Genomic DNA, 18251 nt, shown 5'->3' on the forward strand with positions numbered 1-18251 from the left:
GAAAGGCATCCGACGCTAGCCTGCCGTGGGCCTGAAGTCTGCCCAGGAAACGAGGGACAGATGATTGTCGGACCTCGGTTCCGGAAGGTAGGCACGAGCTGTCTGAGAATCCAGCAGAGCTCCTATGAATTCGAGTTTTTGAACTGGAAGAAGGTGGGACTTTGGATAATTTATCACAAACCCTAGTAGCTCCAGGAGTCGAATAGTCATCTGCATGGACTGTAGAGCTCCTGCCTCGGAAGTGTTCTTCACCAGCCAATCGTCGAGGTAAGGGAACACGTGCACTCCTAGTCTGCGTAGAGACGCCGCCACTACCGCCAGGCATTTTGTGGACACCCTGGGTGTGGAGGCGAGACCAAAGGGTAGCACACAATACTGAAAGTGCCGTGTTCCCAGACGAAATCGAAGATACTGTCTGTGAGCTGGCAGTATCAGGATATGAGTGTAAGCATCCTTTAAGTCCAGAGAGCATAGCCAATCGTTTTCCTGAATCATGGGAAGAAGGGTGCCCAGGGAAACCATCCTGAACTTTTCTCGGACCAGATATTTGTTCAGGGCCGTTAGGTCTAGGATGGGACGCATCCCCCCTGTTTTCTTTTCCACAAGGAAGTACCTGGAATAGAATCCCAGCCCTTCTTGCCCCGGTGGCATGGGCTCGACTGCATTGGCGCTGAGAAGGGCTTGTGCTGGAAGCTGAAGAACTGAGCTCCCGGTGGGCAATTTGGGGGCTTTGTGAGCAAATTGAGGGAGTATTCTAGCCGGACTATTTGAAGAACCCACTGGTCGGAGGTTATGAGAGGCCACCTTTGGTGAAAAAATTTTTAACCTCCCCTCGACCGGTAGATCGTCCGGCACGGACACTTTGATTGCGGCTATGCTCTGCTGGAGCCAGTCAAAAGCCGTCCATTGCTTTTGCTGGGGAGCTGCAGGGGCCTGTGGAGGCGCACGCTGTTGATGAGAACGAGCGCGCTGGGGTTTGGCCTGGGCAGCAGGCTGGCGAGAAGGAGGATTGTACCTACACTTATTAGAAGAATAGGTAACAGTCCGCCTTCCCCCATGAAAACGTCTACCAGTTGAGGTAGATGCTGAAGGCATCTGGCGGGAGAATTTGTCGAAAGCGGTGTCCCGCTGGTGGAGCTGTTCTACCACCTGTTCGACCTTTTCTCCAAAAATTGTATCCCCCCGGCAAGGAGAGTCCACTATTCGCTGCTGCCTATTCTCCAGGTCTGAGGCGCACAGCCATGAGAGTCTGCGCATCACCACACCTTGAGCAGCGGCCCTGGACGCGACATCAAAAGTATCGTAAACACCCCTGGCCAGGAATGTACGACACGCCTTCAGCTGCCTGACCACCTGCTGAAAAGACTTGGCTTGCTCAGAGGGGAGCTTGTCCGCCAACTTCCGCACATTATTCCGCATATGAATGCTCGTGTAGAGCTGGTAGGACTGAATTTTGGAAATGAGCATAGCAGAATGATAGGCCTTCCTCCCAAAAGAATCCAAGGTTCTAGAGTCTTTGCCCGGGGGCACCGAAGCATACTCTCTGGAACTCTTGACCTTCTTAAGGGCCAGATCCACTACACCAGAGTCGTGAGGCAACTGAGTCTGTATCAACTCCGGGTCCCCATGGATCCGATACTGGGATTCAATCTTCTTGGGAATGTGGGGATTAGTTAGCGGCTTCGCCCAGTTCGCCAGCAGTGTCTTCTTGAGGACATGATGCATGGGTACTGTGGATGATTCGTTAGGTGGCGAAGGATAGTCCAAAGGCTCAAACATTTCAGCCCTTGGTTCATCCTCTGTAACCACAGGGAAGGGAATGGCCATAGACATTTCCTGGACAAAGGCCGCAAAAGATAGACTCTCGGGAGGTGAAAGCTGTCTTTCAGGAGAGGGAGTGGGATCAGAAGGAAGACCGTCAGACTCCTCATCTGAGAAATATCTGATGTCTTCCTCTGCTTCCCACGAGGCCTCACCATCGGTGTCGGACACCAGTTCATGAACTTCTGTCCGAAGCCGTGCCCGCCTCGACTCCATAGGAACATGGCCATGGTGGGAGCGTCGAGAGGAAGACTCCCGCACCGGTGGCGATGGAGCTCCCTCCATCGATGTCGTCGGGGAGTCCGCCTGGGAAGCAGCCGATGCTGGTACCGCAAGCGGTACCGGTACGGGAGACCTTACCACGGACTAGGGCCCAGCTGTCGCCTCAGTCGTTGCTACCGGCGGCACAAGCACCCCCAGTACCGGAGAAGGGTGCAACAGCTCTTCCAGCATCCCTGGAAGGATGGCCCTGAGGCTCTCGTTCAAAGCGGCTGTCGAGAGAGGCAAGGAGTCCGGTACTGGCAACGAGCTGCGAATCTGTCCCGGACGTGGAGGCGGTACCAGGCTGTCCACAGGGGAGCGCATCGACACCTCCTGAATGGAGTGTGAGCGGTCCTCCCGATGTTGACGCTTGGGTGCCGGTGGCACCGGCGACCCAGAGCTCTCGGTACCATGTCTGGAAGGCGACCAATGACGATGCTTCTTTGCCTTCGCACGAAGCACATCACCGGTACCTCCCGGTACCGAAGAGGAGGACGTCGAATCCAAACGTCTCCTGTGGGCCATGTCTGAAAGAGGTCGATCCCGGAGGGTCTGTACTGCAGGAGCCCTCGAGGCAGGCGGAGACCTACTCGAGGGCTCACCGCTACCAGCAAGGGAACGGACAGCCGGCCTCACCTGCGCTCTGGAAGACGAAGCACCCTCCGACGACATCGATACCACCGATAACCTCGGTATCGAAGACGCTGGATCACCGGCAGAAGAGCTGAGTACCGCAGACGTCGACGCACCGGACGATGACCTCAGTACCGAAGATGTCGATGCACCGGATGAGGCCCTGAACAACAGATTCCACTGGGCCAATCTCGCCGCCTGAGTCCGCTTCTTCAAGAGAAGGCAGAGAGTACAGGCCTGGGGGCGATGCCTGGCCCCCAGACACTGAAGGCACAAAACGTGCCTGTCAGTGAGGGAGATAGTCCGGCTGCACTGGGTGCACTTTTTGAAGCCGCTGGCAGGCTTCGAGGACATGGGTGGAAAAATCACGCCTGCGAAGTCAGAATTCGCGATGATGGCTAATGGCACCAAAAAATTTAGAAAAAAAACGTACGGGCGGCGAAAAAGGCCGTGCCCGACAACGAAAGGAAACTTACGGGAAAAAACTCAACATAAGGGAAGTGTTTTTTTGTTTAACTAAGAGACACACGACGGAAAAAGAGAAAATCGGACACTTCTGAACGGAAGAACACGGTGAAAAGACGCGAGGGGGTCTTCTTGGGGCACAGACTGACCGAAAAACAGCCATCCTGAGCCACGGAAAAAAGAAGACTGATGAACACGAGCGAGTTCGGGCGGGAAGACGGTCGCGCATGCGCACGGTGCATGCGCACGCGAGGGCTAGCAAACGCTGTTGCTAGTGAAGATCTCCCTCCCTAGAGCCATTACTTAGAGCATTAAAATCGGAGGAGGGGATACAGGGGGTTAAGATGGGAGCTCATGACATAAGAGTATTAGCATTTGCAGATGATCTACTGATCCTGATCACAAATCCGGATAGCTCCCTCCCGAGTCTGCTGAAACTACTCGATAAGTATAGTAAGTTTTCGGGTTTCACTTTAAATTTCACAAAATCAACAGCTATGATGGTGCAAGGGGAAGGGACCAAATGGCAGGGAAAACTTAAGATGACCTGGGCGGAGGAAGAATTTAGGTATCTTGGGGTCCGAATACCGAAGGATTTAACACAATTATATACACTGAATGTCACCAGGTTGATGGGAGACACATGTGCTAGGTTACAGCTATGGCAGGCATACCCACTTTCCTTAATATAGCGTATTGCTATAATAAATATGATTGTGCCAAGATGGCTTTATGTATTCCAGGTGCTACCATTATACCTTTCTCTTAAAGATGAAAAGACATTAAATAGGGCCATCTGCAGATTCCTTTGGCGGGGGAAAAAGCCCCGGATACCCCTGTCGATTCTACAAACCCCAGTGGAGTATGGTGGCCTAGGGCTCCTGAACATACGATATTTGACAGTAGCAAGTGGTGTGCATCACATAAACGATTGGTTGAGAGACACTAGCTTTTTTTCAGCCACCGCACTGGAGCAGTCAGCACATCAAAACATGCACTTTGGTTATCTATTGCATGCATCAAGGACAAAAACTCGGAATGAGTTTGAGGATACAGGAATTTTCACAACAGCACGGGCGGTCTGGCGGTGGGTCTGCAGACTGCATCGGTTCTCAGCAAGGACGACACTGTATTTACCCATATGTGGGAACCCAGACTTTCAGCCAGGGCAGCTACATAAGGGCTACCGGAGATGGAAACAACAGGGCCTGGTATATTTGGTACAGGTGTTGACAGAAGATGGGAAAATCAAACCTTTTATTGAACTACAGACTAAATACCAGCTGTTGACGTCGGATCTGTTTTATTATTATCAGCTGAAACATTATATATCTAGCCTACCCTGGGATTCCCTAACGAAAGATGTCTAGGAGGAATTGGCGGAAGCATTTACTATCAGATCACAACAGAAAGTACCACTCACATTCCACCACAGACATATAAAAGATACAATCCCAGAGTTGGACTATGGGAAATTAGCAGAGGTGTGGAGTGGAGAGCTGGATGGGACTATAACAGTGGAAATATTAAAAGATCATATCTAGCCTAGGGCTGAGGCGGACGACCCCAGTGGCAAGGCATTGGGAGATTCAATATCAGATGTTCATGCAAGGCCATATACCGCCAAGGAGGGCCTTCCACATGGGGCTATCCCTGGATGGGGCATGCCCGAAGTGTGGAGCAGAAGGAGCCACACTTGGGCACATGTTCTGGACATGCCCGGCCACATGCGCATTCTGGGATAGACTGTTACAATGGATTTCACATACTTGGCAATCAGACTGGCGCCCCGCACCGGAGATGTTGTTTGGAAAATTACAAATACAAGGCCCGGTGGTTCCGGGCATGCGGGAGTTTGCGGTTCGAGCCATCGTGGCCAAGAAAACTATACAATGAGACCTGCCTCTGTGGGGGGGGGGGGGGGGGGGGGAGGGGAAGAGGGGGAATGGGAAAGTTCCCGGGGGGGGGGGGAGGGGATGTTTAAATGAGGGAGCGGGTGATAAGAAGCTTAAGTTTCAAGAAGAGTCCAGATATTGACATAGAGGTGACTGTATTTGCGAATTGAGCATGCCTGGACACTATCCTGCTTATAATTGGAAGAGACCCAAATCTGGAGATGGGCGTCTTTCTCCCGTGGGCGCCCAAATCGGTATAATCGAAAGCCAATTTTGGGCGTTTCCAACTGCAATCCATCGTGGAAATGGGTAAAGTTGACGGGGGCGTGTCGGAGGCGTGGTGAAGGCGGAACTGGGCGTGGTTATCGGCCGAGTAGAGATGGGCGTCTTTAGCTGATAATCGGAAAAAAAAGGCATTTTTACCGCGATTTTGGGTCACTTTTTTTGGACCCTTTTTTTTCATGAACAAGTCTCAAAAAAGTGCCCCAACTGCCCAGATGATCACTGGAGGGAATCGGAGATGACCTCCCCGGACTCCCCCAGTGGTCACTAACCCCCTCCCACCAAAAAAAACCCACTTTAAAAACTTTTTTTCCAGCCTTTATGCCAGCCTCAAATGCCGTACCCACCTCCATGACAGCAGAATGTGTTCTATCCTCTGACAGCCTTTCCCTGGTTCTGATGTGGCTCTCGGGTGAGTGTGAACCTTTTCTGTTATGTGGGTGTAGGGTATTGGGCTCCGTGATTCCACTAGCTTGTGGCAAATGCTCACGATGTTGGTAGTTGGTAGGCTCTACTCCCATGGTGCTTTTCCCCCTGTTTACTGGGTCAGAGTGTGCCCTGTTTTGTTTCCGATAGTCCATGAGGTAGTGGCCATTTTTGTAAGCCAGTTTTAGATCCCTTTCACATGTTAGCCACGTTACAGAACTTAGTTCTTACCTTGAATGTGGCTGAAAGAGGGCATTGTACACCATTCTGCCAGCTCTGACCTACTGCTCATCTCAGTACCAGGGAGACTCGTTGCCAGTGGGGCACAACCTCTGATCTGCAGTTAACTGTGAGTAAGCGTGCTTATTCCAATAAAGGGCGTTTTCGGAGAGATTAGTCTTCAGGTGTCAACTGGTGTGCCAATGTTATATAGCAGCAACAAGTCCTAGAGGCCTGCGTGTATGCAGGTCCCTGGAGCACTTTTAGTGGGTACCGCAGTGCACTGCAGCCAGGTGGACCCAGGCCCATCCCCCCTACCTGTAACACTTGTGCTGGTAAATGGGAGGCCTCCAAAACCCACTGTACCCACATGTAGGTGCCCCCTTCACCCCTAGGAGCTATGGTAGTGTTGTAAATTTGTGGGTAGTGGGTTTTGGGGGAGGGGGTTGGGTGCTCAGCACCCGTGGTAAGGGAGCTATGCATGTGGGAGCTTTTTCTGAAGTCCACCGCACTGACCTCTAGGGTGCCCAGTTGGTGTCCTGGCATATCAGGGGGGCCAGTGTACTACGAATCCTGGCCCCTCCCATGACCAAATGGCTCGGATTAGGACGTTTTTGAGCTGGGCGTTTTTAGTTTCCATTATCGCTAAAAAAAACAAACGCCCAGCTGAAAAATGTCCATTTTTTCGATAATACGGTCTGTCCCGCCTCTTCACGTACCTGTTTTCGGACATAGACGCTCATGGAGATAGGTGTTCGCGTTCGATTATGCCCCTCTATGTATTGTAAGCACACTGTATTAAGTGAAAATTTAATAAAAATCACTTAAACATAAATAAATAGGGAACTATAATTCATGCTCTTGCATAATACAAGATGAAATTAGTAAGTACTTGTTTATTTCCTATAGTAGTATAGGACCTTGCAAAGGGCATGTTCAAAAAGGTATTAGAAATTTATGGTATGTCAGCGATAGGCTATTTAACACAACCCTCCAGGGTACAGTTCTAGGTTTATTACACTCCTAGATCACAAGTGTTAAAAACTTCAAGAAAGTAACGATGGATCAACAACAGTGCACAAAAACGGAGAAGTCCAGGCCACTCCACTCTTGCAAGTAAACCAACACACAGCAAAGGGTAGGAATGGCCATACGAACCACAAATGCAGCAGGATGATAAACAGAGCTTTTATTCCAAATGGTGATAAACAGGTGCAAATGATAATCCTGGCCCCAACACAAGTCGTGTTTCAGCAATTAGGCCTTTCTCAGGGGTGCTTTGTGAATGCAACACACAGCACTAATGCTGTTCAATGCTAAGGACAATCTTCACTGGAGCAGGGGCGTAGCCAGACAACAGATTTTGGGTGGGCCTAGGCAAGAAGTGGGTGGGCACCAAGTGTTGTCCCCTTCACCCAACACCAAAAAAAAATCTCAGCTGGCGGGAAAACAATTCTTTCCACCTTAGCAGTCTGCAGCAGGCACGCGCTGAAAACTGAGCATGCGCAGGTGCTGGTATCCTGGAGAATAGCGTTTTCATTACCATCAGGGGGAAGTCTTCTGCTGGTGGAGCTTGAGATCCCCACCTGCTACCGCTAATACGTGTGCTGCTGTAGGGTGGGCCTGAGCCCTAATTGGGTGGGCCCCGGCCCACCCAGGCCCACCTGTGTCTATGCCACTGCTCTGGAGAAAGCCAAGAGCAGGTAGCACAAAACAAATATCAGTCACAGAGAAAGCTCTCAATGCAATTTTGACTCCCTATACCTGGTTGAGAACTTTTTTTGCGGTTGATATTTGTTTTGTGCTACCTGCTTGCTGTTGACTTTCTTCAGAGCCGATTGTCCTTAGCATTGGACAGCATTATTCCTGTGTGTTGCGATCACAAAAGACCCCTTAGGAAGGCCTAATTGCCAAAACAGCCTGTGTTGGGTCCAGGATTATCATTTGTACCTGATATCACCATTTGGAATAAAGGCTCTGGTTTTTCTTCCTGCTGCATTTATAGTTCTTGTGGCCATCCATACCCTTTGTTGCGTGATGGATCAACAACTGCACAGATGCTCTCTGGCTTACACATCTAGGCATCTGCTGCTTACTACTGTTAGAGACAGGATGCTAAACTCAATGGTCCTTTTGGTCTGACCCATTATAGCAGGTCCTATGTTCTCAAAATAACACAGCACTTCTAGGCTTGTCATGACAAGCCTAGCGTGATCTCTTAATTGACTGTGAATTATTATTTTTTTTTTTACTTTATTCTTTCTTGTTTTAGGCTTTGAAGGCAATCCTTGCTTTGGACACTGCAGGCTTGATTCTGGGCTGGAAATTTTTTGATCATGCAGCACATCTTGGGGGAGCTCTCTTTGGAATGTAAGATTTACGTTGTATTAGTGAATCTACTACATTAATATTTGAGTTGCATATTATATGTGCTACAAGTTGTCCTGGATTTCTTTTTTCAAAACTTTCTAGGAGTTGGTTTCCCCACACCACCACTGTTCCTTTTATTTTATTCTATTTTTTTTTAACCAGAGAATGGATCTGGGGTCATTTGCCAGCTAATTTTTGCTTAGGCCTTTCCTTTTCTGAAATGTTAATTAGCTAAATCCCATTTTTTTTTTTTCATAGAAGCACCATACTTAAAGCTATAAAAATAAAAAGTCCAGAAAACTTTATTTTCCCCTAACACTATAAAATGATGGCTCCTTCCTAAGGTAGATGTTAATCGCTTGTTTAATCTTTCCAAAATACTAGGACTAGGGGGGCATGCGATGAAGCTAAAAAGTAGTAAATTTAAAGTGAATCGGTTAAAATATTTCTTCACTCAACATGTAATTAATCTTTGGAATTCGTTGCCAGAGAATGTGTTAAAAGCAGTTAGCTTAGTGGGGTTTTAAAAAGGTTTGGATAGCTTCCTAAAAGAAAAGTCCATATCCATTATTAAAATGGACTTGGGGGAAAATCCACTGTTTATTTCTAGGATGAGCAGCATAAAATGTATTGTACAGTTTTGGGATCTTGTCAGGTACTTTTAACAAAGATTGGCCACTATTAGAAACAAGATGCTGGGCTTGATGGACCTTCAATCTGTCCAGTATGGTAGTACTTATGCACTTATCTGATTTAGGGGCAGAAGTCTACATGAAAGTTTTCCTTTTAGACATATCATTCCTTTAAAATATTTTCTTCTTTTGAATTTGCATCACTGATTTCCCTTATCCATAGCAAAAGGCAATTGTCTTGCTGTTTTCATGATGGATGCTGCTTTCCCTGCTGTCTGCTAAATTCTACCAGGTAGTCTCTCTCACACTGGATATTGTCTAGGGCAATGTTTGTCAACTTCTTTAAGTCAAGTAGACCCTAAGTTTTAACAGATTTCAACTGAGTACCCCAGAGCTTGAATCAGCAGACATTTTACAGACACTGACACATTCTAACCATGAAATAGAAAACATTACTTTTTCTACCTTTGTTGTCTAGCTGTGTTAGTTTTCTAATTATGTTGGTCTAAGCTCTGGTTTTTGCTTTCCTCTGTCGTCTCTTAATTCTCGTAATTTTTTTCTCTCCTCCTTTTCCTTTCAGCTTTCTTCCATTTATTTTTGTGCCGCACTTTCCAATTTCATTCATTGTTACTATCCCTCTTCAATATCCCTTTTTTTTTTTTTTTTTACTGCATCTACCTATAGCTTTCCATCTCTTTTCCTCACCCTGGCTCTTGTAGTCCCACTATTCTTATGTCCCAGTCTTTCACTGACTCTATCCTCTTCCCTCTTCCATCCAGCACCTCTCCTCTTTCTCTCCCCCTTCTATCTAGCATTTCCCCTCTTTCTTCTTTCTCTCTCCATCCCTCCCATCCAGTGTCTCCTGGGTGACTCTCATATCTTCTATTATCCCAGCCGCCTCTGCTGCTTCTCTAGACCAGCAGCAGCAGTTGCAAAACAACCTAAGAGCTGCTGTCCTTCACAGGCCGTGCTAGGGTCTCTGCGCCCCCTGCAGACTATCAGTTGGCGCCCCCCCCGCCTGCAGACTATCAGTTGGCGGCGGCCCTCCCCCCCCCCCCCCCCCGTGAAAATGATCACTCACCACTTGCCACACTGACAGGAATTGTCAGCAATTTCTTAGAAATAAATTGCTATACATTGCAAAATAGATAGCAAATGTAAAGTTCTCAAAGTGGACATATTCCAAACACTAAATGAAAATAAAATGATTTTTTCTACCTTTGTTGTCTGGTGACTTTCTTTTTCTGATCATGCTGTGCCTAGTATCTGATTCTGCTGCTATCTGTCCTCTTAACTCTGTTTCCAGGGCTTCCTTTCCATTTATTTCTTTCCTTTCCTCCTTTCTTCTTCATTTCTGGTCCTCAGCTTCTGCCTATTTTCTTCATCCATGTGCAGTTTTCCTCCTCTCTTCCTTTCCCTCATTTCATCTCCTTCATCTTTCTTCCCTCCCCTCTATGTCCAGCAATTTCTCCTCTCTCCCTGAGCCCTGCCCTCCCAATCCATGCCCATCCATGCTCCTCTGTCCCCTGCCCCTCCAGTCATCCTTTTCCAGCAATTCCCCTCTCTCCCCTGAGCCCTGCCCTCCCAATCCATGCTCCTCTGTCCCCTGCCCCCTCCATTCATCCTTTTCCAGCAATTCCCCTCTCTCCTGAGCCCTGCCTCCCAATCCATGCTCCTCTGTCCCTGCCCCCTCCATTCATCCTTTCCAGCAATTCCCCTCTCTCCCTGAGCCTGCCCTCACCAATCCATGCTCCTCTGTCCCCTGCCCCCTCCATTCATCCTTTTCCAGCAATTCCCCTCTCTCCCTGAGCCATGCCCTCCCAATCCATGCTCCTCTGTCATCTGCCCCCTCCATTCATCCTTTTCCAGCAATTCCCCCTCTCCCTGAGCCCTGCCCTCCCAATCCATGCTCCTCTGTCCCCTGCCCCCTCCATTCATCCTTTCCAGCAATTCCCCTCTTTCCCTGAGCCCTGCCCTCCCAATCCATGCCCCTCTGTCCCCTGCCCCCTCCATTCATCCTTTCCAGCAATTCCCCTCTCGCCCTGAGCCCTGCTCTCCCAATTCATGCCCATCCATGCTCTTCTGCCCCTGCCCCCTCCATTCATCCTTTTCCAGCAATTCCCCTCTCTCCCTGAGCCCTGCCCTCCCAATCCATGCTCCTCTGTCCCCTCCCCCTCCATTCATCCTTTTCCAGCAATTCCCCTCTCTGCCCGAGCACCTGCCCTCCCAATCCATGCCCATCCATGGCTACTCTGTCCCCTGCCCCTACTCCATTCATCCTTTCCAAGCAATTCCCCCCTCCCTTCCATGACCCCCCTCGCATCCATAGCTCTCGTCTCTCTCCCCCTGCCCTCCGCCCCGCTCCCATTGTTCAACTGCCTGCCCTCTTCTCTCCCTCAACATCTTTTCTTTTTTTTCTTTTTTAAATTTACCCTCCCTGGCGGTTCTGGCAAGCGCAGCGTCAGTGAAGGAGGCGGCGGCTGCGCTCCCCGACGTCTCTAGCTTTCCCTTCGCTGTGTCCGCCTCTTCTGACGTCAAGGAAATGACGTCGAAGAAGGCTGAACACAGCGAAGGGAAGGCTAGAGACGTTGGGAGCGCACCTCCTTCACTGACGCTGCGCTGCCGGAACCGCCACGGAGGTAAATTAAAAAGTAAAAAAAAAAGAAAAGGGATGTTGGGGGGGGGGGGGGAGAAGAGGGCGGGCAGGTGAACAATGGAGCGGGAGTGCGAGCGAGGTGAGCATGGTGCGGCGGTGCCCCCCAGAGGGAAGCGCACCCCTGCCATGCTTACCTCGCTTACCGTGTTGGCACGGCCCTGTGTCTTCATACATATGCTGTCAGGTCTGCTGGTCTCCCATACCTTGTGACTTCAACTTCCTGTTCCAGGGCAGGGGACCAGAAGAGCTGATAGTACATACCTAAAGACTGTGGCTTTAGTTTGGTTTGCAGCTGCTGGTCTCTGAAGAAGCAGCAGCAGGGCAAGAGGAGAAAGGTCCTTTACTGGGCGCTGTGTACTCCGTGACATGTTGAGAACATTTGTTCTAGAGGCTAACACTCACTGATTTGAATGTATATGACATCCCCAGCAAATTGAAACCAGGGGCTGAGTTGCAACATCCTGTATAGTATCAGCAGCTTCAGTAAGGATCACAGAGATGTAAACAGAAGATAAATCAGCAATACGATAAGCTTGGTGACACCTACCTTTTAGCCATTATTGCTGCTTATGTCAAATTGTTTTAACTATTACAACCTATTTGAAAGATGAAAGATTAAATTTACAATAGAATCCTTAATCTCCCCTTCCTGCAATCATCATAATGATTCATGAGTTGATGCATGATACAAACTAGAGGTCTTGGTGTTTTTGCATTTCTGTGTTCTGAAACAGCTCCTCAGATTCAGACATGGTTGATAATCCCACAGTTTACCTGGAGACCAATCCCTCAACCTCTAATTGACGGAAGCATCTCTTTCTCTTTGTATCACTGTGAAGCCCCTTTCACCTCTTCAATCGACATTCTCCTGCCTCCTCCCCTTCTTTTGACCTCCTCCTTCTTCCCTTAGCTGATCTGCCTGGCAGAGTAGGACAGCATCATTGTGGTCCCCCCCTCCCTTTTTTGCTGTCTTTGCCTAATGGCCCTCTGGGTGTTCCCTTTAACTCACTCACTCATGCTACATTGATCTGTACTCTTCACCACTCTCTCAACCCTTCCTCTTCCGATCCATGGCCAGCACATGTGGTCAAGAAACTTGCCCAACATCTCATCCCGTATCTCTTCCCTCTTCTTCAAGCGAGCCTGTCCCTTGGGTCTGTCCCTCCCTCCTGGAAATATGCCCTAGTTAAGCCCCTTCTTAAAAAATCCCATCTTGACACCTCTCTCCCTACCAGCTTCCACCCTATTTCCAATCTCCCCTTCTTTGCAAAACTACTTGAGACACTTGTTCTCTCCAAACTCACTTAATTGAGCAGACAAACACTTTCTACCCTTTACAGACAGGTTTCCATTCTGGTCATAGCATCAAAATCCTCCTCATAGCACTCCACAACTGAATCCATACTTCCCTTGATCATAGTCACTCTGTTATCCTTCTCTCTCTTGACCTCTCTGCTGCCTTCGATCTAGTGGCCTACTCCCTCATCCTGCAACGTCTCTCAGTCTTTCTGGCACTGTCATCTCATGGTTCTATAGCTACCTCACTCTTTGTACTTTCCAGTTCAAATATTCCAGCTCTACCTCGGCTGTTGTTCTCCTTCACTCTGGTGTCCCACAGGGCTCCATCCTCTTCCCCTCACTTTTCAACATCTTTCTAGCTTTCTTTCCGTCATTTAGGACCATGATTATCCCCATTCTGCTGCATAAGAACATAAGAGTAGCCATACTGAGTCAGACCAATGGTCCGTGTAGCTCAGTATCCTGTTTTCCAAACAGTGCCAAGCCAGGTCACAAGTACCTGGCAAAACCCCAAATTGTGGCAACACTCCATACTACAAATCCTAGGGCAAGCAGTTGCTTCCCATGTCTGTTCAATAGGAGAATATGGACTTTTCCTCCAGGAATTTGTCCAAACCTTTTTTAACCCAGGTACGCTAAGTGCTGTTACAACTTCCTCTGGCAAAGAGTTCCAGAGCTTAACTATTCTTTGAGTAAAAAAATATTTCCTCCTATTTGTTTTAAAAGTAACTTCCTCGAGTGTCCCCTAGTCTTTGTACTTTTGGAATGAGTAAAAAATCGATTTACGTCTACTCGTTCTACAACCACTCAGGATTTTGTAGACCTCAATCATATCCTCCCCCTCATCCGTCTCTTTTCCAAGCAGAAGAGCCGTAACCTCTTTAGCCTTTCCTCATACTAGAGGAGTTCCATCCCCTTTATCATTTTAGTCACTCTTTTTTGAACCTTTCTAATTCCGCTATATCTTTTTTGAGATACGGCGACCAGAACTGAACCGCAACACTCAAAGTGCGGACACACCATGGAGCAATACAAAGGCATTACAGTATTTTCGGTCTTATTCACCAACCCTAATGAAATTCAAATTCTGTATCGAGTCACTGACCCTTCCTCTCCCCTCTCTGATCTCAGTGCTTGCCTTAACTCTGTCTCCTGCTGGCTCAAAAAACCACTGCCTCTTCTTCAATACCTCTAAATGTGAATCTATTATGTTCTGCACCCCCTACACCTCTTTTTTATTTATTATTCATTTATATAATTTATACAAGCTTAAATCTTGTTACATGTAATTCAGACAACAAAGAAATATCACATACATAATATATCAACCATCGTAGTATACCTCCATAAAAGAAAAAGAAGAATTATTTTTAATTTTTTGTCCCTTAGACCACAAAACTGTTGAAAAGGGGGGGTGTAAAGGTAAAGATCAGGAAATCTAAATTTAATAAAAAATACAAAAATAAGACATGGCTACCACTCCACCAAAGTATATTTAAACTTTATCCTTCTGATGTTATGTCTTTACTACTCTTTTCAGGTCTATGAAAGATTTCAATTGGCTCTGGCATGAAAAAGACATATTTAAGGTAGCACCCAATGACCGTGTCTCCTTTCTTAAATCCAATTTTTTTTTCTATCCTGTGTAACTTTAGTGACATCCGGAAATATCCATATCTTCTGACCACAAATTTTTGATGCATATTCTTAAAGTAAGTTTCATTACAACATTTAAATCCTGTTCAAACACATATGAAACCAAAAGTGTGGCCCTATTAGTTACTTCGGATAGAGAATCCTCCAAAATTAAAGAAATATCTTTCAATTAATCAGGATTTCCATGGTCCAAAACCGCATGGGTCCCTTCCTGGTATTTTTTGCAAATAATAAATCTTGTTCACAGGGGGAAGATTCTGAGGTAACATTTTCAAATTTCAGTCAAATATTTTTAAACAGTTCCAAAGGAAGGACTCCAATTGGTCTAGGAAAGTTTAATATTCTCATATTCAGTCTCCTATTGTGATTTTCTATTTGTTCAATCTTCTGTCTAATATTCAAATTATCTTTAACTATCACAGACATATTTCTTGCATTTTTTAAAAATACTTTTTGAGAAGTCCGTACTTGATCGTTGAATTCTTCCTTTAACTATCTATTGATTTGGAGAGTTGGTCCACAGTTACAATTAAGTTAGTTGTTTGTTGAGTAGATTAGTAACAATATCTTTCAAGCCTTCCATAGCCTGCCAAAGAGCCTCAAGAGTAACCACCGTGGGAGGCATCGGGATTTCCACCCTACCTCCTTCCCTCCTGCCTTTGATTCCGGGAGGAAACCTCCTCCGCTGGCACCAAGTTCCCCGCCTTCCGGGTCTTAAATACAGCTTTACCTTCCCGTAGTAGGGCAGGGCACGGTGGATTGTCAGGCGCTGAGGAGAGAGTGTTATATCGTTTTCCTGAGGTGTCTGGTTTCCTGCCCCGACATCTAGCAGAAACTCAACTCCAGTCTGCTTTGGTGGCGGCCTCAGAGCAAAGCTGTCGATTGTGAGTTGCTTCGGGGAAGATGTTAAGGTGGTGGAGGGGTTTTTCCTTAACATTCTCCTTTCTTTTTGTATGCGGCATAGCTGGTAGAAAGGAAATTTTCCAACAAACGCTCGATCAGACTCAGCGTCTTCAGCATACCGGCACCATCTTGTCACGCCCCCAGTCTGTCCCCCCCTACACCTCGTTACTGTTCTGCCCTGCCATTGACAATCAGCTACTCCCTTTTCGCGATTCCACCAAAATTCTTGGAGTTTTCAATAGCAAACACCTTCAGGCTCACACTGATTCCGTAATTCATGCTTCATTTTACACCCTTCATTGAATCCATTCTGTTTGCGATTTCCTTTCATTCTAGTTGGTTTCGTGCTCTCATTTTGGCCCTTGTTATTACTCACCTTGACTATTGTAACTCACTTTTGCTAGCTTACCTACTTCACTCCATGAAACGTTTGCAATTTACTTGTCAAGCTGTTACCTCGTGCTCATCATTTTGACCGTTTGGGAAGCTTGCCAGGTGCCCTTGGCCTGGATTGGCCGCTGTTGTGGACAGGATGCTGGGCTCGATGGACCCTTGGTCTCTTCCCAGTATGGCATTACTTATGTACGTATGTATCACTCCTCCTCTGAACACTGGCTTCCCGTCTCTTTAAGTTGTTAGTTCTACATATAATGGTCACTTATCTTCTGTTCCTGCGTACCTTAGCAAGCTCCCTTCATTCTGCAAGTGAGAATCTCCTCCCTTCATCTTGCCATTTCCCACAAGACTGCCTTCAGTACCTTGGCCCTAAACTGTGGAATTCCCTCCCCTCTCTCCGCACCTTCAAAGCCCTCCTGAAAGCTCTCTTCTCTGAGGCCTTTGGTTCTAGCTAATCCTGATCTCTCATTTCTTCTTCTTCCCCCCCCTCTGCCTCTTTCACCACTATCCTATCTTAGTTGTATTTTTTATAAACCGTATAGTCCATATTGAGGGCTTTCTTCCTAGTATATCAAGTGTCGCAAATAATAAAATGATCTTCAATGATGGGAAGACCACTACAAGGCCTTCCCAAGTCTGCTTTCCATTTCTGCTTTTAACACTTCTAACCAAGATTTTGGAGGTATTCAAGTTATGCCTCAAATGAATTGAACTGTGTGCATGAGGAACTTCAATCACAATAGGAATACTAGGTGATTCTATATCAGTATTTGATGCCAGCAGCGAGTTTGCTTCCTCTGTGGCAACAGTTGCAATCGTGACCGTCTGGCCAGATTCAAGATTCAGTTGATACAGAAGCATTATTTCCCATACCTTTCCTACTAATACTTAGCATGCCATGTGCTCTTTTAAACTACTGTAGCACACTGAGGTGAGATTTCAATGTCCATAATAACACCAAGATCTTTTTTTTTTTTTTCTGGATGGTGATGAACCAGAATAAGGAACCAAGCATTGTGTACCTATTTGGATTTTCCCGGTGTGTTTCACTTTGTACTTGTCCAAATTTGATTAGTTCACATTGTCTTCTTTTTCTGATCATTTATAAATGAGCTAAAAACTACTGGTTCCAGTTTCATATTCCTGAGCCACTTCCCGTTTGAAAAAATTGAGTATTTAGCCATACTCTGTTTTTTTCTTTTAACCAGAAAACTTAGTATTATGCCTTTGTCTAAGCCCTTCTGAAGAAAGGCCAGAATCTCTGGGCATACCAAAGTTTCCTGGCACCAGGACTCAAGACAGTTGCCAGACTTGGACATATGTCAAGGATGTCAACCTCTTCTGCCCCCTTACTAAGGTAGTTGTTGTTACTACAGGAGAATAAGACATAAGAATAGCCATACTGGGTCAGACCAATGGTTCATCCAGCCCTGTTTCCAACATTGGCTAATCCAGGTCACAAGTACCTGGCAGAAATCCAAATAATAGCAACATTCCATGCTACTGATCCCAGGGCAAGCAGTTGCTTCCCATGTTTGTCTCAATAACAGACTACGGACTTTTCCTCTAGGAACTTGTCCAAACCTTTTTTTAAACCCAGATATGCTAACCACTGTTACCACCCTCCACCAATAAGTTCCAGAGCTTAACTATTTGCTGAGTGAAAAATATTTCTTCCTATTTGTTTTAAAAGTATTCCATGTAACTTTATTGAGTGTCCCACAGTCTTTGTTCTTTTGAAAGAAAATTACTCTGGTGGACTTCAACCCACAAGCTTTGAAGCTCTTACAACTAACTGGAAGTCCAATGTGCTATCCATTGCACCACAGAGCTCCTCTGCTAGGGAACAGTGAATCTGATATAGTACCTGGCTCCTGTCCAAAGCTCTTCAAAAGCTTGACTCTTGATCTGGGCCCAGTGGCACTGGTTCCGTACTGCAGACTGACTCAGCAGGTTTCTGCCAGACAGTCTTCATATGGGTTGGATGAGCTGCCTGACTTTGTCATCACATTACTTATCTTCAGTCTGAAACCTCTGAAAGACTATGCCATAAGAATTGAAGCTCATGTAGTTGAACCCTTAAAGGGGGAGGATATCCTGTCTTTAGTTGATTAGGTCCCTATACCATGGCCATCTGGGAAATCATAATCACCTTACAACTCTGCCTATAAGAGATCATGGAGGAAACACAAAGTAGTTTGCCCAGTTCCCATAGGTGACTCAGTACATCCATCCATCCATCCTGCTTGAGCGCTATTCTTTCCTGTGGTAAAGAAGTTCTCTACCTTGTTCTTGTAAGTTGCTATGAAGCCCATGTGGGGTTGCCCCACCTGTTCA

The 18251-nt window shown here is 46.8% G+C and overlaps 1 protein-coding gene across 2 annotated transcripts in view; it reads left to right on the forward strand.

Annotated features, from left to right (window-relative positions):
* PARL (presenilin associated rhomboid like) overlaps nucleotides 1-18251 on the forward strand; it is a 598848-nt gene that overhangs the window by 557680 nt on the left and 22917 nt on the right. Inside the window, exon 9 of one of the 2 annotated variants that reach the window (XM_030217136.1) lies at nucleotides 8275-8372. In XM_030217136.1, the coding sequence (XP_030072996.1) occupies nucleotides 8275-8372 (98 nt within the window). Of the gene's footprint in view, nucleotides 1-8274; nucleotides 8373-18251 lie in introns of those variants that run through there. The other variant, XM_030217137.1, reaches the window with a different exon arrangement.

The sequence above is a fragment of the Microcaecilia unicolor genome, chromosome 10 (genome assembly GCF_901765095.1).
Source record: "Microcaecilia unicolor chromosome 10, aMicUni1.1, whole genome shotgun sequence".
In the NCBI taxonomy this organism is placed as follows: Eukaryota; Metazoa; Chordata; class Amphibia; order Gymnophiona; family Siphonopidae; genus Microcaecilia; species Microcaecilia unicolor.